General features: G+C 38.6%; 1 protein-coding gene across 5 annotated transcripts; it reads left to right on the top strand.

The window, feature by feature from the left end:
• Positions 1-3,741: 3,741 nt before the first annotated feature.
• On the top strand, positions 3,742-21,719 carry LOC117439528 (triadin-like). 5 transcript variants are annotated; one of them, XM_034075446.1, is made up of 7 exons: positions 3,742-4,200; positions 8,432-8,630; positions 11,061-11,102; positions 19,284-19,310; positions 19,560-19,607; positions 20,208-20,339; positions 21,494-21,719. In XM_034075446.1, the coding sequence occupies exons 2-7, from the start codon at positions 8,444-8,446 to the stop codon at positions 21,514-21,516; spliced, it is 459 nt and encodes a 152-aa protein (XP_033931337.1). In that variant the 5' UTR covers positions 3,742-4,200; positions 8,432-8,443; the 3' UTR covers positions 21,517-21,719. The 5 variants fall into 5 exon arrangements, with proteins under 5 accessions (XP_033931337.1, XP_033931335.1, XP_033931338.1 ...); XM_034075444.2 differs by having other exon boundaries at positions 3,743-4,200; positions 20,208-20,369; XM_034075447.2 differs by lacking the exon at positions 11,061-11,102 and having other exon boundaries at positions 3,743-4,200; positions 20,208-20,369.
• The last annotated feature ends 1,060 nt before the right edge of the window (positions 21,720-22,779 follow it).

Here is a 22,779-nt window from a genome sequence, read left to right as displayed (position 1 = left end):
GCAACAAATAGAAAAGCCTAAAACACAATTGATTTTACGAAGCATATGAGTTGAAGTTTCGCCAACACACCAATTACATTTGAGGTGAAGCAGTGAAAAAAGTAGAAAAGTCAACATTTAATGTCTGCATGGAAACTATGAAAACCAACCTTGTGGTACTATGTGCAGCAGCCCCCCCCCCCCCCCCCCCCCACCAAAAAAACCTCCCCCCTCCGACCTCATTGAATAAGAATGCCTTCCTCCTCAGAAATACCTACCACCGACAGTTGTTGATGTTGTGATAAAATGCAGTTTTACGGTGTTTTCTATTAACCCCTAAGTCTGCAACTACAAGTCGGAAGACCTGCGTGTTGTATAGGGTTCATACCACATGTCAGGTTTTTAGAAAAGTCGATTATCTGCTTACTGGTGACGACACAAAGCTTTTAGTTGACTCAGACCTGAACAGTAATTGGAGTCTTAAAGGACTGGAGGTCATGCCGTTAGTGATGTACAAGAACTGTTCAAGTTGGCTGAAAGTCATGGAAGTATGAGTCACACAATGAAGAGCCTTTCTTGATTGGCTCTACATGAAGTGCTGTTGGAAGTGCAACAGTTCGCCCTGGGGTGTTGGAGCAGCCTCTTGGTCCTGATAACAGCCAGCCGTGTAGCCCAGCTGACACAGGTGTAGGTGTGTGTTCCCTGTCCAGGGTGCTGAGCAGGCTTCAGCCGCACCAGATAGCTCTTCTGCTGTCCGAAGCTCTGAACCTCAGCCAGAGCCGGAGGTGCTGTAAAGTTTTCTGGGCTGACAATTTCAACGAGACAAAAATATCCTCCAGTTTTGAGTGTGATGCTCAGAAGTGTAGTGTCGTACAACATTCGCAAATCTCACAGCTACTGTACCAGGACGTTCTGTGTGTGTGTGTGTGTGTGTGTGTGTGTGTGTGTGTGTGTGTGTGTGTGTGTGTGTGTGTGTGTGTGTGTGTGTGTGTGTGTGTGTGTGTGTGTGTGTGTGTGTGTGTGTGTGTGTGTGTGTGTGTGTGTGTGTGTGTGTGTGTGTGTGTGTGTGTGTGTGTGTGTGTGTGGGTGTGTGTGTGTTATCTCTTCAATACATCGAGTTACAGATGGAGGGAATTATTCAGGATGCGTCTCTCTGTCAAACCAACACACACAATCACAGACAGACACACACACTCACACTGAATAATGTGGCGCAGACATGTTCTAGTTGATTGCTGTTGGTTTCATCAGATTACTTTGGATGGTTGGTTTCATCAGAACACATCTCACGGGGGTGGCATTTGTGTGTGTGCGCATTTGTGTGTGTGTGTGTGTGTGTGTGTGTGTGTGTGTGTGTGTGTGTGTGTGTGTGTGTGTGTGTGTGTGTGTGGTTGTGTGTGTGTGTGTGTGTGTGTGTGTGTGTGTGTGTGTATATAGCAGCAGTCAAAACTACTAATGACAGATAAATAACAAAAAAACGAAAGGAGGCCGACGGTTAACATTCATTAAGGCTGGCATCACACTGTCCCGAAATTGACACCCGATAGATACACGAATATGGAATTGTGAATTTCGCACGAAGATGGCCCCGAACCACACACGAAGGCAACATTTACATTACATTTAAGACATACAACTGCCACGAAAGTAACAAAAACAATTATGTTAAAGTACTATGATACTGTACTGTCTTCAGACTTTGTTCTTTACTTTATGCGTCTTTATATGTAGAAGATATTAAGTTTTCTCCGTAATGTTGTTTCCATAGCAACAACAACTTCCTGTCAACTCTCCTTCAAAATAATATATTATATCCTTTTCAGTTTCACAGAACACAAATTGGGTTATTTACATAATATGTTTACATGATTTTGAAAACAACCCGATGGACACATGATAAAGGAAATGTTCAAATTCGGCTGTGATCGTAGCAACATCGGGCCATTCGTGAGGGCGTCTTAAGCCATCGTATGACCGCCGGTGGAGTTTCTCAGGCTCCGGCAGCAACTTCGTGAGCGGTGGCAAAATCTTTGGCATGCCAAAAAATTGCCGATGGACCTTTGTGAAGGTTGATTTTCATGTTGAATTTGTGTGTTAATGTTGCCCTTCGTAAGGCCATCGTGAGGGCATCTTATTATCATCGGTGCCATCGGGCATTCGCCCCGATCAGAGTGAGGGTGAATGCCCGATGGCACCGATGATAACAAGATGCCCTCACGATTTGACAAGATGCCCTCACGAGTGCCTTACGAAGTTGCCGCTCACGAAGTTGCTGCCGGAGCCTGAGAAACTCCACCGGCGGTCATACGATGGCTTAGATGCCCTCACGAATGGCCCGATGTTGTTACGATCAGAGCAGAATTTGAACATTTCCTTTATCGTGTGTCCATCGGGTGTCAATTTCGGGACAGTGTGTCAGGGGCTTAAGTGGATGAGCCAAGCACCTTGACTGATTCTAAATAAACATCAGTAACTGGGAACAGTTTGTTTGTGTCCGTTTCTCTTGCTTTGGCTGATGTTTTTTTCTTTGTACTTTGCAAAAACATGGAAACGAACCTTTTAGTATTTTTCAGGAAAGCAGGGACATTTAAACTAAAGATGTGCTTAATGTGCATGTCCCTAATGCACTTAGGGACATGCACATTAAGCACATCTTTAGTTTAAATGTCCCTGCTTGAAGAGATGAAAACAAGATGAAGGAATAGAATGAATCGAAAATCAAGAAAAATACATATTTTTAGCACGTGCCAAGAGAACAACACAGGAAAGGATAATGGCTCGAGATATGTTTTTAATTTCCCCACATTCATTGTATTTTGGACTACAGTGGAATGTAAGTCTAATGTGGGACGTACATTACGCGTGTCAAATCATTCATGATCATTTTATAATTTTAAGACGTATCAACACATTTGTTTTAACAACATTCCAAGGAATGGCGCAATAACAAGTAATGCCTGTTGTTTTCTTTTCAAATGTTATGTGTGTGTAGCGTTCTCCAGCCCACAGCCCCCTCTCTGCGCCCTAAATATAAAGCAGTCCAGTCCAATGTTAACACCAGCTGCTGTCTGTACCTCTAATTATAGCCTCTGCAGAGCAGGCTCCCAGGGCAAGACTGGGGGTCAGGTTACTTATTCCCAATGCACACACACCCTCATTCAAACCGGGTCTTAAAAAAAGCTTCTGACAGGACCTTAAAACTCGCATTGGGCTCTCCTAGATATTTATTCACTTATTTACTCTTTATTTTGGCCCCTGTTTGACAAGACGGGGCACTTAGGAGGACATATCCCTTGGAGGAAGTGCACGAATGGTTGCGAGATTACGAATTTTAAAGTTCTGGGTATGTTTTTTTTGTTGAGGGCACAAAATGAAATTGCCTGCTCTCCTGTTGTGTTACAACAACTGGGGATGTTGTTATTGGGGGACCAACCAAGGGTTTATTATTCAGAAAATGGAACTAAAACATTTAGCAAATGACAGGGGGTATTTTCAGTGAACAGGTCGGTATACAGTAAGTCAGGTCATGTGCCCCTCAAAGCAGAATAGCTGATGTTAGCTGCCTCTGGCATGCCTTCAATCTTTCTAACATGATTAATAAGCTCTGTGTTTCCAAGACACAAAGCACAGGAGACTTTTACACCTTTATCTTTTCGCTTTATCGTTTTCTCCTCTCCATCCTTTGATCTTTTGCTCCTCTTCACTCTTTTTCTTCAAGCACTGTCCCTCCCTTCTCTTCCTCCCCCCTTTCTCTTCCACTATCTCTCTATTTTGGACCCTCAGAGGGGGCAGGGTGACTCACAGTCGGCCACCTCCTCCTCCTCCCTGCTCCTGTCTTTCTGTCTCAATCTCCCCAGCAGTTAAAACTGAATCTCCAAAAACTTTGACTCTTGGACACAAACTAAATCCTTCAAGAAGAACGTTGAATTAAACACAAACTCAAAAATTCAAACGACCTGTTTACTGGATTTCTTTCCATTCTCCCCTGTAGGGTAGGTTTGAGTGTATTTTTAGACCTGCTGTGATCCAGCTTAACTACAATTGCTGTGCGCTTTTTGCTGCCTGGATTTGAGCGTTGCCTCCATCGTCTTTTTCTCACAATCAACGGGAGCCAAAGAGGATTTAACGAAGGAGTTACATGCACGTTTCCATGGTAACGGTGCATTTCCAGAGCCTTTGAAGGACTGAAGGTTATCACTGAACATCCGGCAAACTCCCAAGGTAATGTGGAAATCCATGTCACTGTGGCTGAACTTTATAATAATGATCTGATCTGACACCACTGAAGGCTGGAGGTCTAACTGGTTGTTTTTTCTTATTGCGAATTTTAATATCTACTAAAGGTTAGCAGCTGCTCAGGGCATACTCCCAAACTTTATACCTTAGAGAACTGCAAATGTAATTTGTTTGAAGAATATTAATGTTATGGTCGAGAACACCAAAAGTGATGAACATTTGTGTTATAATCTATGGTACAGTTGTTTATCTGCACATTGTCATTGTTATTTTACTCTGTAGAGAAGAAAGAGGACTAGGGCCGAGGTGAACATTTTGAATGTTATGTTTTCAGTCTGAAAAAAAGAAAATAATTATTGCTGCATCTGAGAACAATTTTTTTTCCTTTTGGTCAGATCTAAAAAAAAAAATCATATGTGGCTGTAATCCTCTTCAGTAGAAATCAACTTTGAAATCCCAATTTGTATTCAAATACTGCGCTCCGCTTTAGCCACTTCCACACACAAATCTGTTTTGGTTTATCAGACCTCCTTGACAAATGTGTTGAAGTAAACTAAGAGAAAAATGATCAAAGAATAATTGTGTCATGTGAGGGATTTATCAAATCAAATCAAGTTATCTTTATATAGCACATTTAAAAGCGATTTTTGGTCGAGCCAAAGTGCTGTACATGTAATAAAATGTTATCCTTTTTGCATGTTCAAACAGTAAGATAAAGTAATATCACAAACATATGACTGAGGTTTGGTTGCCACACAAACCAAAGAGCTACTTTGACTATTTTATAAAGGCCTAAAATGTGCAGTCTGGTGGTTATGACATGACAACACCATTTTACACGTATTTGGAGCTTTCTGTAATCATTTATATGTTTGTGAAATATTAGATCATCTACCTCTTTGGGCCTTCAACCTTTATTTGTATGAAACCATCTGAAGAGTTTAGACATAAAATATATAAAAACAGAAATCTACAATGTATAGAAATCTGAAGCATGACACATACTCTAAAAGCTTATCATGATGTTTCATCCTAATAGGAAAAGTTAACTTGATAAAAAGTGCACTATTGACCTCTGAGATGAAGTGCTGTAGGTGTAAAGTAGCTACTGTTTAAAAGTACAGTAGTTTAGTGTTACTAAGGAACTTCCTACCAATGGTACCAAACCAGCTGACTTTATAAGCAACCTATTCGTTATTATGTTTGTGTTCTTTATTTCATGACTCACACTATCCACAGTGCCTCTGTCGTCTTTCATTCGCCCTCAAACACCAGTCAGTATCTGCACCCACATCGTTCTAATTCTGTCCATTCCTTTGGTGTGGAGGAGGACTCAGCAGCAGTTGGTGTCCTTGAGTTTGTGTGTGTGTGTTCGTGTGTGTGGATCAGCTCCGCTTGGTGGTAACAACAGGTGGGCTGGGTCATCAGGACAGACACATACGACTGCGAGGAAAAACATGTTGGCAGACTGTGACTTACTTTGACATAAAACACGGCTCATGCTGGTTCTCTTACATAGATCTGGTGAAGAGCGGTGGAGTGGATGATCGCATAGTGCAGCCTTTTCTCTTCTCTCTGCTCTAGGTCAATCAGACTGTGCTCCTACCTTCTGTCATTATAACACTGTGACTGTTTTACCTGCTGTCGATCAATGCCTTAGCCTGACTAGCCGCTAAAGAAATCAATGGCCAGCTTTTATATCACACACACACTGATACCTTTGCCCACACTGGCTGTTGTTCACCAGATCAATGGTTTCTTGAATCACATTCGAGCGTGCGTGCGTGGGCAGAATTATGTTAAATTGATTTTGTAGTTTGCTATCTGATTGCAGAAACAGAAAGGTCAGCCTGAGACCTGCTACTGAATCCAAACACATCAATTGGTCACATTATACAACCGTCCTGGATCACATACAGTACATTGTGCAGCAGATACATAGATTTTTTTGTTGTTGCAGTTAGTATACAAGAAATCAACATTGTTTACTGGATATTTCTAATAGAAGATGATACATGTGCCGTCTGACGTCAATCAAACTGTGACTTCGGAGAGCTCCTGCCAATCAAACTTTACAAAGAACTTCTGTTATTTGCAGTCTTTAGAGTGTTTTGCTTCTGTCAGTTTGGGTTGTGTCTGTTGATGTTGGACATGGAGCTGCTGTGACGCAAGTCACATTTCAGACTTGATCTGACAAATAAAGTAATATCGTATCGTAAAATCATAGACGATACATTCAAGCACACTCAAATATCAAACATTTATCAACACTTCCACCATCCTCTCTTCATCACAACGTTCTCAACCTTACTCCAAAGTGCTGGAATAACCCTTTAAAGTTTCGAATGAATGTTACCTGTTGACGGATTGACAGACATTAAGCTGTCTTTGGCTCTTTTCTGCTGTAACAAATTTAAATGTCCCTTCTGTGGGACGAATAAAGGTATTCTGATTCTGATTATTAGATGACTCACTCATTTCTAAAAATAAGCTATATCATTATCATTGGCATTGATTAAGGCAAAGTGATCAACAATATCGATATCAGCTTTCAACTCTATGTAATAATCTGTATACCGTTATCTTGTAGCCTCTCTTGGGGGGCCTTATCTCACTGACAGGAAATGCAAGATGCGTGCATTGGCATTAAGGGGAATTGAGCAGTATACATGCACAAAGGACGGGTCGTGGATAGAAGGAAGATGTTCTTTAATAGGGGCCAAATTACCATGCTAATCTGGCCACACCAAACTCATTTTTGATTTGCAACAGGTTCTAATACCTGTTGCTGTATTTACTGTTAAATGGTGTTGTGTTGTCCAGTTCACGTCTGGGATTGAGTGCACAGGCTACATAAAGGCTATGATATGGACACATTTCTCAAGTGTAAGCATACATGTCACCAACGTTATTGTTCCATTGTCACCAATCTATACTCTTCTATTAATCCACATTGAGAATGAGTGCCACAAGAGTCCAAACTTAAACCCTTTCTTTCAATGACTGTCATAATGAATCATGTTAAATGTTAGCCAGCAAGGCATACAGGAATCTAGGGAGGTGCAACCTTAGGGGGTCATTTACAACCTTAAAAAGGGCTTATTTCTCTCAATTGAGTCATTCGCGATTTTAATTCAAATCTCGAGAACAGTACATATCTATCATTTTATATTTGCAGATAAGCTTTGTAGGAGGCAGGCAGAGACACAGATGGAAAAATAAATCATTTCAGACGTTCATCGCAGCGCATAATGAACACAAACAACCTAACGCAGGCACATAATCATGTTATGGCACACGGCCACACTGTCATACAATGATGAAAACTTTCTTTACAGAAGTAATTTGTCTTGTAGAGCAGATTTTTCAAAGTGAGACGGAATTTAATCTCCTCATCACCTCGGGTAATCGCTGTCTGTCTCTCACTCTCACAAACAAAAACATACTTTAATGATTCACCATGTGAATAAACAGCTGTTGTGGTCATTGATCAAAATAAATGATAACACGACTCCAGCAGAATGCCTGTTGTGGATTACTCATATCCAAAACAGAATGAAGTTATATAAATTGGTGAATGGTGGTGAAATGCCAAAATCATCAACAACATCAGACCGTAACCCTGTTGAAACCAAAGGCCTACCACCCCCACAACACTCCCAAGGATTCCTCATGGAACAGAAGTCTAACGCAAAAGCGTAATTTTTTATTAAAATCTTCTGGATCAGATGCTATTTGCACTGGCTTCTGATTCCCATAGTTTTGATCATAGATAATGACCAATGTAATGGTAAGTTCAGCAGTTTTTATAAGCTTAAATAACAGTCTCAGCCCAATTGTGGGATTTTCATTGTTTATTGGACAACAGGTAGACGAAGATCATTCAAGTTAACAGGGCATATTGTGAAAAGCTGATTGTACGAGTACCCACTCTCACGTACACTTCCCATATTTAAAGTAGCTAAAACCCATATTATATCATTTACAATAGATACAAACCAACTTGGGTAGATGTGTTTTGCAAAACAATGAACCCCAAGAAAACTAGGAGACGACAGGCCTCTGCCACAGCGTTTCTATAAGTGAAACAAAAATCTACCTTCACTCAATTTATACAATTTTCCTCAGAAATCCATTTCACTTTCACACTTCTCTCTTTCTTACTTTCCTTTTTTCTCCTTTTTTATGTTCCACTGACCCCTCTTCCTGTCCTCAGATCTTTTCAACAATGAGCAGTGAAACCAGCGGCGAGGAGGCGGTCCCTCCTCCCCGGACCAATCAGAGGACATTTTTAGATGATGTCATTTTGACTTTTACTTCACCGATGGCCTGGTTGCTGGTTGTGGCTCTGATCCTCACATGGTCGGGCGTCGCCATCGTTCTCTTTGATCTGCTCGACTACAAAACTCTGTCAGGTAACGAGAAATAGTTGATTATTTGTTTTTATTATATTTTTATATTTACTTTGTATTTAAAGTATAGCTTTACCATTCAACAATTCCATGATTATAATATGCTTGTGATGTTTAATTTTGTCACTTTTCTTCCACTCACTTATACCCATTTTTCACACGTAATTTAGACATGCATATTTCATTTGAGCACCTTTCAACAACCTTTCAAGCATTTTTGAAGCAGACTTCAAAAGTGGACGTGCTTTCATGAAGGTCATCAATGTCCATGTGTCTTGTTAGGGGACACACACCATCTCGTTAATCTATTCAATACACGTTAATGTTAATGTCTCCACATGTGTGTGCTTTAACCCTTGTGTCTCACTAGATACATTTTTATCTTTTTACTTTTAAGATAAATATGGTTGTTTTAAGGAGTAGCCTTTCTGGCATACATGTTGGCACAGATGTGAGGTTTTAGTCCATCTCAGCTCCTATAAATCTAGCTAAAATACAGACCCCCTTCAAAAACAAAATGTCCCCTGACCCCACAACCATTACAATATAAAATCATGTATTTTATTGTTCTAAGCCTTTAATATACAGTCTAGTTTTTACTGTTTTCGACCTGATTGAGCCAATTTCACATAATTGCCCTTAAAAGCAAACACATGTTATTTTCCCAGTGGAACTAATGATGAAAATGCATTTTTTTTTTAAATGGATGCTTACTATTATAATATCACAGACTGTAAACACCCCCCACCCTTAGCTTCTATATAGACATTGTATTACATTTACAGAGTCAATAGAGCAATTTTTGTATGTGAGGCACAAGGGTTGATTCTGGTTGTGTTAACGCGGTGTGTTGTGTGCTTCCCCTTCGTTGGACAGACGGATATATTGAAAATGACATACTGGAGTGAAATGTTCTCACACCCACATTGTCACCTTGATTTTAACATCACTTAGTCTACCAGTTAACATTTGATGTACCAGTGTAGAAATACAGCTGTGTACATGGTTAATCCACTCCTTCTCATTTTCACTTAAATGTCATACACTGGTAGAATGGATTGAAATCGCACTTCCTGTAACATGTAGTTATTCATTTAAAATGACCATTTCTCCGGTTCACTTTAAAGTTCTATACATTGCCTGCCAGAAACTGAAAGCAGCTTAGTTTCCTCATATATTTCTAATCCTTTAATCTGCAGCAGCTCTTAATTGTCTTGAGTGATCAAATTTCATTTTCTCTGATCCCAGTTTAATCACTTAATTGTCGTGAGATCACATGAAATACATTTCCCTGTGAACGCAACTATGTTATTGATTGATGAAAGTGAATGCAGCAGTCAAGATATCCTTCAAACGTTTTCAGTCCTTTGTAAGACTGCCTATTCACCGGCACCGTGATCAGGCTATGCAGTGCACAGCCAATAATTAATATCTTGAGATAATGAGAAATGTCTGATTGCAGCATAACAGCAGAAAGCAAGAGTGAACTGTGCTGGGCTCTTCTCTTGTTTTGGTTACCACTGAATCCAGGATGTTAATTACTCCATCAAAACACTGAACTAAAAAGGTTGACACAAAAAGCAAAAGTTTGAGGTTGTGGGAAATGCTACAATCTTTTCACTCTCTTTTCAGTAAGTTAAACATAATATTACTATACAGTCGGTTAGCTCAGTTTAGCATGAAGACTTGAAACAGCTAGCCTGCCTCTGTCCAAAAATAGAAATATGCACCAATGTGCTCTTATTGACATTTGATTGTTCAAATCGTAGAAGAACAAACTGTTAAAACTTCAATATGCAGTAACTACCTTGGATCCCTGCTGTTTTGCTTCCTTGGTTTCAGACAAAAAATATTCAGGCTTGTAAACGTACAGTAAAATGAACCCTTGGTGTCAGAATTTCAAATACGTAATAAGTCTTCGAAGGGTTATAAAATGACAGCAAAGGTGAAACAAAATTACAATTTGAAAAGTACAAAAGTATAGGCAAACGATACAAGGAAAACACAATGTAAATGTTAACTGGTGCAGTTCATATCAGGTGAAAAATAAAATGTCGAATAAGCATAAAGGTAAAGCATTAGCATGCACTGTAGTGATCTAAACAGAGCTGACACAAAGGTCAAACTGCCTACGATCTCCCAACCAAACAACAGGAAATCAATCCCTTTGATTTTGTCACAGGTGAATTCTGGACTGAAGTTAATTTACTGTGATAATGACCTTTCAATCAATTCTACTCATATCAGCTCCTTATCACTCCACCACTACCACACATCACCATGTATTTGGACTATCCTACAATGTAAGGGATAGTCCTGCCTCACACATCAAATACACTCATCTGTAACTCCTCTCCCCGCTCTCCTTCTTCCCTCACCCCTTCACCTCTTCTCCATCTCCATGCTGTCAATCACCTGCCATCCCATCCAAAGAGTACACTTCACACTGTGACGACCCCGTGTGTTTTTCCAATGGTAAAATCCCAAAACAGCAAAACCACTAACAGTTTGACTGCATGGCTTGCTTGAACTAGAGTGTTGCCTGTGGCAGACAAGAGCTAAGCAAGATATATGTGAATGTGTCAAGTATTTCCACTGTGAGACTCTGCGTGCTACATTATAAGGGGTAAATCAGCACTAAGACACCAGTAAAACCAGTTTTCTGCATAATGGGATAAGTCTAAATACCAAAATGCTAAATGTCAGTAGGCTAATTGAGTCAGTTAGCAAGCTTGCTAGCTCAGTCACTAATGAGGCAATAAGTGTAAATACCAAAATGCTAAATGTCAGTCAGCGAGTCAGTTAGCAAGCTTGTTAGCTCAGTCGCTATTGAGACAACAACACGTTTTACCTTTAAACTAAATGTCAGTTAGTGAGTCAGTTAGCAAGCACGTTAGCTCAGTCGCTATTGAGACAATAAGACTTTTTACCTTTAAACTAAATGTCAGTTAGTGAGTCAGTGAGTCAGTTAGTGAGACAGTTAGCAAGTGTGTTAGCTCAGTGAGACAATAAGACTTTTTACCTTTAAACTAAATGTCAGTTAGTGAGTCAGTTAGTGAGTCAGTTAGCAAGCGTGTTAGCTCAGTCGCTAATGAAACAATAAGACTTTTTACCTTTAAACTAAATGTCAGTTAGTGAGTCAGTTAGCAAGCGTGTTAGCTCAGTTGCTATTGAGACAATAAGTCTAAATACCAAAATGCTAAATGACAGTAAACTTGAGTCTGTAAGCAACCTCGTAAGGTCAGTAGCTAACGGGACATTAAGAAATCTTGACACCTAAATGCGTGAATCAGCTAAGCCATATAAATATATGGGAGCTTTCTTAGTTGTGATAAAACCTACTTCCCCAGGAACCCTTACTTTGACCTTGAACATTTGTTTACTTATTTACATACATTCACATTCTGGTCGGCTATCAAAATACAAGCTGTTTTTCAAGCATCTTATCCTACAGATGGATCAACCCAGTCTCACGGCATTTCGTGTTCACCAACACGATTTTTAATCTATTGATTCGTGTTCACCATCACGATTTGCCCATTTTTTTCGTGTTGCACAGCACGATTTTAAAAGCAATGTATTTCTACTGGTAACGTGTTTCGTGCCTGCAGGCTGCAGCACGTCTTTTTCTCCGGTCGGGTCGTGGAAGACCGGAAGCTGTGTGGTTCATAAAAACGTGTTCTTACTCAATATCAAGCCACAATTATTGCTTTTATTTTAAATCGTATAATTTCGGACTTTTGTTGCCGTCTGTGAGGAAAATAAATGGGGCTCAGAGCCTCAGGATACTGAAATCTGTATTTTTAAATATTTTTTCCTTCTAATTTGTTATTCTTTTCAAAATAACACACTGTTATTTACTCACCAATAACACACAATTATCCTTGCTTTTATTTATTGGTTTAATTCCATAATCTCGGGCTTTTTTGGTGTCCGTCAGGAACTGAATTTCAAAATAAAAATAACCGGAAACAGACGTAGGCTGTAAGGGACATTTCGAGCATCATTGCGATTGTCAACATTTCTGAGTTTAGGATGGCCGAAGACACTACACTACCCATAATCCCCAGCTATCGTTTAGGACTACAGTTCCCGTAAGGTTACGCAGAGCGTCAAACAGCTGTGTGAAATGGAACGAAACCACGCCAGATTATCCAAAACTGGAATCGAACACCCCCCCAGAACTACACATGCTGGCTATTGTGTTTCGCAAAATGTTCTATGGGACGTCACGTCTCTACTGAACGTTTTCGTTTTTCCCACAATTAGAAGTTGCCATTAGTAAACACATTGGTGTTATCAAATGTAAAACATATAATTAATAAATGGGTGAAAATCGCTGTCCATAATGCGCAGCATTAATATATAGCATTAATATATACCCACATGACAGCTCATTGCTACTTTGTAATTCTACTCCACTACAATTCAGAGGTTAAGCTGGTATTTTTACTCCACTGCATTTATTTGAGTTACTTTGCAGATTCTGATTAATTATGTGAAATATAAACAACCCTTAAATCAGACTTTAGTTACACCTGAGTAAAATTCAGGGAAGGTGATTGTCAAGTGCCAACAATCAGGTGAGATATTTCATAGTTGGTGCTTGAGAAGACTAAACATGTATCTGCAATTGACATGAATGGAAACAAGTAATAAAGTATATTCATTACTCGTTATTCTCTACTAATAGTTCATTAAAGACTGTATATTATGGCTATTTTGCACATCCCTTTCAAGAGTTTCAAAGGTTTATTGACATATCATACACAACTACGGTGTAGTTATGCAATGAATGAAAAACTTGGGTCACAGGTTCCTCAACAGTGCATTACAAACATCTATCAATATGTGTGTACCTCCACCGTTAAACTGTCATATTCTGCACATTTCTTATTCTATCTACATACATAAGAGTATAATTAATGTGTATAATATCAGTTAAAATAAGTGCTTCAACATAGTTAACATTGCAGGAAAGCAATATATTAGACGTTAATTACTTTGTCAGGCTTAATATTTAATATTTAATGTTTAAAAAAAGGTTAATCCGTTTTTCTGTTTTGCACCTCCTCCTATTAATATCTGTGCATCCTGCACTAAACTGTTTTATTGTAGAGATCACTTATAGTATCTTCTTGATTTTTTATATTCTATATTTCTATATTTATACTCTCCCCCTATGAAAGTATGTACTCTGTACAATAATTCAATAACGTGCTTTAACCACTAGGAGGTGCACACAAGGTGCACACAGCCATAATAACTTTGTATTATGTGTGTATGTACAACATCTGAAGATGTATAGTTTTATGCATGCTTTCACATCATTTTACAGCATATTGCTATACTATTTCAGACTCAGTATTTACATTCTTACATTCAAAGAAAATCAGTAATATCTTTAAAAACTACAGTCCTTTTATATCAGCTGTGCACCGTTATGGTGTAAATATAACCTATCTATGAATTAGATCAAATGTAAAAGTCAGCCGAATTAGTGTTGATACTGCAAGGAGACGTATTGTGTGAAGAGAAATTGAAGATGTTGTTTAATTGTTGATATATTTATGATCCACGTCAAGTATTCAGTTTCGGCGCCATTTCTTCCAGTTTTTCCAAAGGTCTTCTCATCAGGGCTCTCTAAATAAAGATCTACGGCAGATATGTAATATGTAATGCAGCCGAACCGTGTATTACAATGCCGTTATGTGATGACTTTCAAAGAGAAAAGCAAGAGCACTCGGAATTAAGTATTATTTTATACTTTTTAAATGTTTTCCGGATTTCATATAATATAAACACCAAATCCCAGCATGCATTGCGGCTAACACATCCAATCAGCGAGCTTAAAACCATAGCTGAGGATCTTGGGTAATCGCTCGAAATGCCTACGTCTGTTTCCGGTTATATTTATTTTGAAATTCAGTTCCTGACGGACGCAGAAAAAGCCAGAGATTATGGAATTAAACCAATAAATAAAAGCAAGGATAATGTGTGTTATTGGTGAGTAAATAACAGTGTGTTATTTTGAAAAGAATAACAAATTAGAAGGAAAAAAATATTTAAAAATACAGATTTCAGTATCCTGAGGCTCTGAGCCCCATTTATTTTCCTCACAGACGACAACAAAAGTCCGAAATTATACGATTTAAAATAAAAGCAATAACTGTGGCTTGATATTGAGTAAGAACATGTTTTTATGAACCACACAGCTTCCGGTCTTCCACGACCCGACCGGAGAAAAAGACGTGCTGCAGCCTGCAGGCACGAAACACGTTACCAGTAGAAATACATTGCTTTTAAAATCGTGCTGTGCAACACGAATAAAAGGGGCAAATCGTGATGGTGAACACGAATCAATAGATTAAAATACGTGTTGGTGAACACGAAATGCCGTGAGACTGGGTTGGATGGATGCCAAATTAAAGAAAAAACCGTAACATCAAGTCTAGAAAAGGTGTTCAGACACCCTCATTAAGTGTTTTAATGATAAAGGAGGAGAATGCCTTATCATATATTCCTCGAAAATGTATGTGCATACATTTAGATATACAGTAGCATCTGTTTTTGTTAAATTTTGCTCATTTATTTTTGTATTTGGCACCAGCCTGTGTCTTCTCAGTCCTTGTCTTTAGGTGCATGACATCTTAAAATGTGTGCCTGCATTACAAGTCTGAAATTGCACTTACATCTGTGTTTCATCTGTACCTGCTAACAGTACTCAATGACTAAGAAACTGTGACACACAAGCTTAAAATAAAATGACTGTTTTGGCAATTGACAGTCGATATTGAAAATGATGTTCAAGCTTATGTGTCTAATACAAAAGCTTAAACAGGTTTCCGTTTCACTACCAGAAAATGTAGTCTCTAAGTCTAAGACGAGGAAATACTTCTCCCAGAGCTAAGGATATTGTGAGAAAATGTCTATGAACAGAAAAGTGTCTGTTTTCTTAAGCAAATATTTCTTGACAATGAAAAATGCCGGGCTGCATTTTTAATCACAAGACTTCTCTTCCACGATGACATTTCAATAAATGCCAGTGTGTGTAAATGAAGCAGCGAGGAGAAATTGTCTGAAAATAAAGAAGAAATTAAATTATCTCCGTTGTGAAAGAGACAGAGTTCTGTGTTTGTTTGTGGGGAGAGATATGGAGAGAAACACACTTGCTGAATCTGAATTTTCATAGTATTTAAGGTTGTCGGATACAAATAGTATAAAGCAAAAAAGTTGCCTATAAATTGTAGTGGAGTAAATAGATACTTTTGACTTCAAGGAAAATCCTCAAGGAGTAAGGAAATAGGAAAAAAAGTGTATACAAAGGTGGGATTAAGGGAAGGAAGTAAGAAAATAAAGAATAAAGTTAAAAAAACAAAGCTCTGCATCAATTATCCCTTCTTATCCATTCCAGGTGTGTCTCTTCTAGCTAGGTTTTTCACAGCCCCCTGGGGTTTCTTTGTTTGTTTTCTTGTTGTGTGGCTGGTAAACCGAACCAAACAAAATGTAAAGAGCCAGAAGAGAGAGACACAGTAAAACCGGAAAGTAAGACGGAGACAGAAAATAGATTTCAAGAAGGAAATAGAAGAAAAATAAATATGGGATGAATGAGAGAGGGAAACAATAATAGACAGTGAGAAGAAAGGTAAAGAAGAGAGACTGAATGCATAAGTAACAGAAATAAAAAGGACAACAGAGAGTTAGCAGGGGGGGGTCTCTGTCTGGAGTGCCAATCAAAGAAATGTCAGTGCATTAATCAGCTGTTTATGAGTATCCTTTATCCACTCTGGGCAACAAAGAGACACAAAGCTTCCTCCACCTGAGAGGGAATATTAAAAAGATCATTAATCATTAAAGCTGCTGGGACAAAGCCTTTGTGAATAGCAAAGAAGGGTCAATGTTAAAGATCCATACATAAAATAATAATAATAATTAGCATACTTTTGGAATACCTGGGGGGTATACTACGAAACAGGATTTTCGCTTAGCCGGCTAACTTCAGGGAAAACTCGGGGTTTCCGGTCCTACGAAGCTGGTTCTCTTTTTAGCGGGCTAGATCTCCATGGTAACTTAAGCTGAGCGGCTAACCTGGGGGGTATACTACAAAGCAGGATTTTCATTTAGCGAGATAACTTCTGGGATTTCCGGTACTACGAAGCTGGTTCACTTTTTAGCGGGCTAGATCTCCATGGTGACTTATCCTGGAACCTAGCATGTGCTCCGAAGCCGGATAGGTTCCAGGATAAGAGATCAACTCAGCGAAAGCACCACGCCTGCTGACCAATCAGAGCTCAGTGTGCGGAGGAAATACAGTTTAAACTGCCGTTGCAGGAAAGACGGCCGGCCAAAATCACCGACTGTGTGAACGTGAAAATGAATAGAACATCACCTCCCATGTTCAGAGCAGTCTGACTATTATAACTATTATACTAGTATGTTAAGAAAGCTTAATTAAATATCTGCCACAACATAAGTAACCGGATCAAAGTAACATTACGTTGCCTACAGTCCGCGGCACTGTGAGTCGATATGTCCCATTATCATTCATATCACATCATAATGTATCATATTATTTCATTATCTGAGTCAGCTGAGCCGTATCTGGCTGTGCAACACTCACAGTGTCATATGGCTACTGTATGCATAAGTATTGTGTCCTTGGGCAAGACACTTCACCTGAACTTGCTCCTGTGGGTATTGTCCACAGTACATGACCATTGCATGTATGTGTAATGTGTATTTGTGAAGCGCTTTGAGCATCTGGAAAAGCGCTATTATAAATATAAGGAATTATTATTATTATTTTAAGCAACACATTAAGTTGACGAAACACTCGAGTCAAATGTAATTAAAGTCAGATCCACTCGTGTCTTGGACGGGGCAGTGATATCATAAACCTGTTAATGTACGCATTCAAACACTTTTTCTTTTACCAGCTGTATTCACCTTGCAGGTGCAGCTATGAGGTTTTTATCCTGGATAAAGTGTTTAAGTCATGGATGTTTAAAGTTTAACTTCTTCATATTTGTCTATTATAGTTGACTTTTCATTCAGGAAGTATGACGCTGCCCTGTCAGTGCGCTTCTCCATGTTTGTGATTGGTCGAATGCTCCAGATACCACCCCTTTCATGTGAACGCGCACCTAACTAGATAGGACACGGCTGGCTTGAGCGAATGAGTTGATAGCCAGCGTTGTAGGACAGTTTAGCGAGAGCGGCTTCGTTTTGGATTAAGTCAACCGGATAACTCAAAACATATCCAGGATAGGTTGAACCAGCTTCGTAGTATACCCCCCAGGCTAGCCGTTCAGCATAAGTTACCACAGAGATCTAGCCCGCTAAAAAGAGAACCAGCGTCGTAGGACCGGAAACCCACATTTTCCCCTGAAGTTAGCTCGCTAAGCGAAAATCCAGCTTCGTCGTACAGGCCTCTGGTCTCTCTTGAAAAAGAGATCCTTAACTTCAACAGGGCTTTCCTGTTAAAAACTAACAAGGGAATTGATAGATATTCATGATTTAAAGTGTGCATTTTTTAATTTGAATACTTTGTCAATAAATAGATCTTTCTGTAGATGTTCTGCAGCAATTTCCATGAGGGTAAGAGGTCAAGTCCATTGCAGTGCAGTAGGTTAAGCGAAAATCTGGCAACACAAAATCCATCAAAGGGGACCTATCATGCAAAATACACTTTTTTATGTCTTTTATACATAAATATGTGTCCCCGGTGTGTCAGGGAACTCACGCAGCGTCAGCAAATAAAACCCTCTCTCTTTTCCTCCGTACCCAAATCTCTAAAAACGGGGGTACAACGGAGCTGATCCAGATTTGCGTCCGATATGACGTAATATTGGAAATGTGGACCCACGGCACTATCAGAAAGTTGCTATCAGAAACAATGCCCTACTGTTTTGGACGTAATATGGTCGGTGTTTACATTAGCATCGCTAACACTCAGAGCTAACCTGTACTGGAGAGCATGTGTGTGAAGAAGCAGGAAATAAAAAGGAACTCACCTTGTGGTATAACCGGCAAGAGAGAAAGCCTTTGAGCTCCATACTGTTTCAGAAATAATCCATGATATGGCGTTTCATCACGGCAGTATTTAGTTTAGACAGTAGCTGCCAGGTCCCGCATGAGCTCAGACCCCTCCTTTTTTCTTTAAAGCTTTATACATAAAATCAGCACTTTTGAAACAGGAACTGAAATAGAGGGATATGAGGCATGGCTAGAATGGGTGATCTGTTTGGTATTTTGAGCAAAACACTTCATCGACATGTTTTGTATATATTTTTATATATCTGAGACCTATGCTATTGCCTAAAAATAGCATGATAGGTGACCTTTAAAATGATTGCCTTATAACCGATCTATAAAGCATAACTAAATATTGTAGTAACCATTATAAAGGCACAAGTCACAACTTATATACACATAACAGAAGTGGCCTTTTGGCACTTGTTTGAGGTGCACATTTCAGACTACTGGAGTGTAAATCAAAATTTAGTGATTGGAAATACTGCTACACACAGTTTTTTTGTAGTATACTATAGATATATTGGGACAAACAATGCCAGCGGTGGTTATACAGATGAAACTGTTCGTAATGTTGAAATGCTTTTTTTTTCTTCTGCGGTTTCTTGCTGTGTTCTCATCCAGCATGTCCTTCAAGTCATCTGAGATACAGTAAGTCCTAACAGCTGCAGTGGTGCTGGTTTGGTTTTCTTTTTTTATCACGTTTGCCATTATTGCATCAAACTATATATCTGGCTGTGAATGATTGAAACTTGCAGTACATTGAATGTCACAAATCATTGTTCTTCTGGGTGACTTTATCTTTTGTTATGGATTGTCTGGAAACTCTATTCTCCACTTCCCATCATGGCGTCTCTGTTAATGTTGTGTTTCTCGTGTTTATGTGTCTTTTCCTCTTAGGTCTCCCTCCTCCTTCTGCCATCGGCAAGAGAGTTCTACGGACCAGAGGCAAGCAGAGACTCTTAAGCCATTATCACATTCACTCCCTAGTGCTTCATTAAGTAGATTTAACCCTCACTTTAAAGTTGCTCTGATGTAATTTAAGAATCAAAAATTCTCCATGCTTTACCTACTATGGTCCTGATTCTCACTACCACAAACCATTCATACATTTTCAGAATTCAAAATAGGTAAAAAGATTAGAAAAATAGAAAAGCCAGTTTGTTCACTGTTGCTTTTGGACAAAAGAAACCGCATCAATTTGAATTAACTTAAATTCAAAACGCCTAATTTGTCCCCAGGGGTACAATTTGTAGTTAAACATTAGAATAAAATACAATATTAATACACATTCACATGAAAAAACATCAAAAAATGCTTACATACTGATTAATACAATTGTTAAGTTTAACATTTGAATTTGAATGATGTGTAAAGTTGTTTTTCAGACATAGTTAGTGTCCCTAATATTGTATCCACCCCTGTTAACTTCAGTTAATTGGTACTCAATAAAATATGTTGGATATCATCTGTTGGTAATATCCCACACAAGTCTGCTTTGCATTTAGTTGTATTGTATTCTATTGTTTGTTTCTGTGTTCTATTTAGGTGGTTTTCGTCCAATCAAATCAAGCCCTGCAGGAGTCCTCGCTGATGTCACTGCTCAGGAAAGCTCTGATTGGTTGGAGATGATTTGGAATTTTGCAGTCAGTTTGGTAGCCCCTGATGATGAGGAGCAAGGTATTCACCAGCTTACTGAAACCCTCACATGTAAGAAAATCGCCTCATGCTAATTTACCATTTCATGTCTAATAATATCGCGAATAAAATGATTATCCTGCCTTACATCTTATTCAGGACATGGCATTTACATGCACCAAATCATGATTTAAACTAGTTATATAGAAAGACTATAAATCAGCATGGAAATACATTGAAAATCAAAGTTTACGCTCATCAAGATAATCCAAACTCACTATATAATGGCAATAATGAAGCTGCAGAACTTCATCACTCACTGACTAACGGAGTTATAATGAATTTGACGCCCCTCATGTTAAATTGGGAAAATACATTAAGCAGAAAATAAACCTTGTATCTCGTCTTCCTTCTTTAATTAACAGAACCAACAGCCCATTAAAATGTCTGCTAATTCACTGGAACTGAAGTGCTTTTTATTTCACAACAGCATTTAATGGGTGCTCTCATTAAGATTGAGTAGGTAGTAAGTCAGAGAGTTTGTGTTTTAGAAATATTAGAAGAAGTACATTTACAGAGGTTCAAGGTAAAAACAACAGCAGAAAGACAGACTTTTTTTTATGCTGGCAGCATATATGGCATTTACTGCTTGCCAGGTACTATCAAAAATAAACTGAATTTGTCGTGTTTAAACAGAGAAACTACAAGTGAATATGGTAAATATTTTAACCAAAATATATCACTTTGAAACTTTCTCAGTTGTATACTGACATTTAAGCAATATTTGTTTGTATTACAAGTTGTATGCCATGTTATGTTTTTGTTCTAATGAGGAATTGTCTGCAACAAGAGTTAGAACATTGGATAATTCCAGGTTCAAATATTGACTTGACATATTCGAGTAAATAGTTTTTACAGAGGAAATTTGGTTTACATGCCTTTTCAAATGTTCTATTTAAATATGCAAATGAGGCATTATCGAGTGCTTTCTTCTGGTCAATTAAGAAATACAAAAGTAGATATAAAGAGATGATATAAGCACCTTTGGGTATGTTCAATTGGAAAAGCTAAATAGACGAAACTCTCAAAATTGACCAGTGCATAAAAAAAATTAAATTATTGCTTGTCTCGTCTTTATATTTATTCTAGCAATAACTTGGATTGATAAGCACCTCATTTTGTCCTCTGGCCTTCAGCTTTCCACTCTGAGGAGCTGTGAACAAGATGACTGTGGAGAGGAAGAGTATGAAGAGCCGGAGAGAGGAAGAGAGGGCAAAAGAGACAAGTGTCTGATTGAAATTGAAGAGAGGATGTGAAGACACCGGAAGAGGATGAAGAGGATGTATAGTTTATAACAATGATGTTTCTCTCAGTCTGTCTATAGTTAACTGGAATTTGATGAATAAAAACTTTGAAACCATAGCCTTAGTTTAATTGAATTATTGGTTTAACAGAATGATCTTCAACAATATATTTTCTATAATTTGCTTTTAAAAGATTCTCATATTTTTTAATTAGTAGTGTCATAATAGACACAATTAAAACATTTTCCCCAAGTTTTCCACACTTTTACAAGTTGTATCATTGAAGACACAAAAGTGACAAAATAATAGAAATGTAAAAAAGACCTTTATTCTATAGTGAGAAAGAGTTAACAGAAAACATTTGAAAGAACTATATGATCTATTGAATTACACTACATTTACTTTTTCAATAAAAAGGTAATTTCTTGATTTTTATAATATTGTTTGCATTGTGCATATGCAGAAACAGATATACTGTGAACCATCAAACGCACAAAATTACGCACAACATGTTTTTGTAACTAGAAGTACTTTGCATTGACTTATATTCATCACCAGAGACTTTAATCTTAACCTAATTAATCAATGGGACACACACACACATGATTTTACACATCATGTGTAGGTTTTCCTTTGCATAAGGGCCTTTTTGTAATAGAATCACACACAGTGGCACCCCTACATTCCCCCCTCTTCTTGTACAGTATTTCCTTCATGCACAGGAGGAGGTAGTCTGAATTCGAGATCAGCAATGATAATAACAAGCCCCCAAGACAACAGCAGGCAGGTGATGAGGTACAGTAGCAGCAAGAAACCTGCCGGTGCAACAAGAGCAATGGTTTTGCCAGAAGGAGGCCGACAGGGAAGAGATAAGGATCAACCGGCCCGTGGTGGGCCCCTGCGGCATCAGACACCGTGACTCCAAGAGTATGAATATTAGAAGTGGATGGTGGTGGGCGACAGAGAGAAAATACAGAACCGCAAATACATAATTCTTCTTGAGATAAAGAGGGCAGTGTGACCCGCAGTTAAAAGAAAACAGGGCTGAATAAAAGAGGTGATAGCATAAGAAAAATTGACTGTTAGTCTGAGCATGAGATCACCAGCAAGATATATCAATACCTCATGTATTGTAACCTCTATAATCCAGAGTAAAACCACGCATTCGATATAATATG

The sequence above is a fragment of the Pseudochaenichthys georgianus genome, chromosome 24 (assembly GCF_902827115.2).
Source record: "Pseudochaenichthys georgianus chromosome 24, fPseGeo1.2, whole genome shotgun sequence".
Taxonomy (NCBI): domain Eukaryota; kingdom Metazoa; phylum Chordata; class Actinopteri; order Perciformes; family Channichthyidae; genus Pseudochaenichthys; species Pseudochaenichthys georgianus.
This window is presented reverse-complemented; position numbering and strand designations above follow the sequence as displayed.

Excerpts from the sequence above, each read along its gene's own strand:
- LOC117439528 (XM_034075444.2), top strand. The coding sequence starts at position 8,444 with ATGAGCAGTGAAACCAGCGGCGAGGAGGCGGTCCCTCCTCCCCGGACC. Across the intron at positions 19,311-19,559 it reads TTCAAGTCATCTGAGATACA|GTCTCCCTCCTCCTTCTGCC; the intron begins GTAAGTCCTAAC and ends TTTTCCTCTTAG. Across the intron at positions 19,608-20,207 it reads GAGAGTTCTACGGACCAGAG|GTGGTTTTCGTCCAATCAAA; the intron begins GCAAGCAGAGAC and ends TGTTCTATTTAG.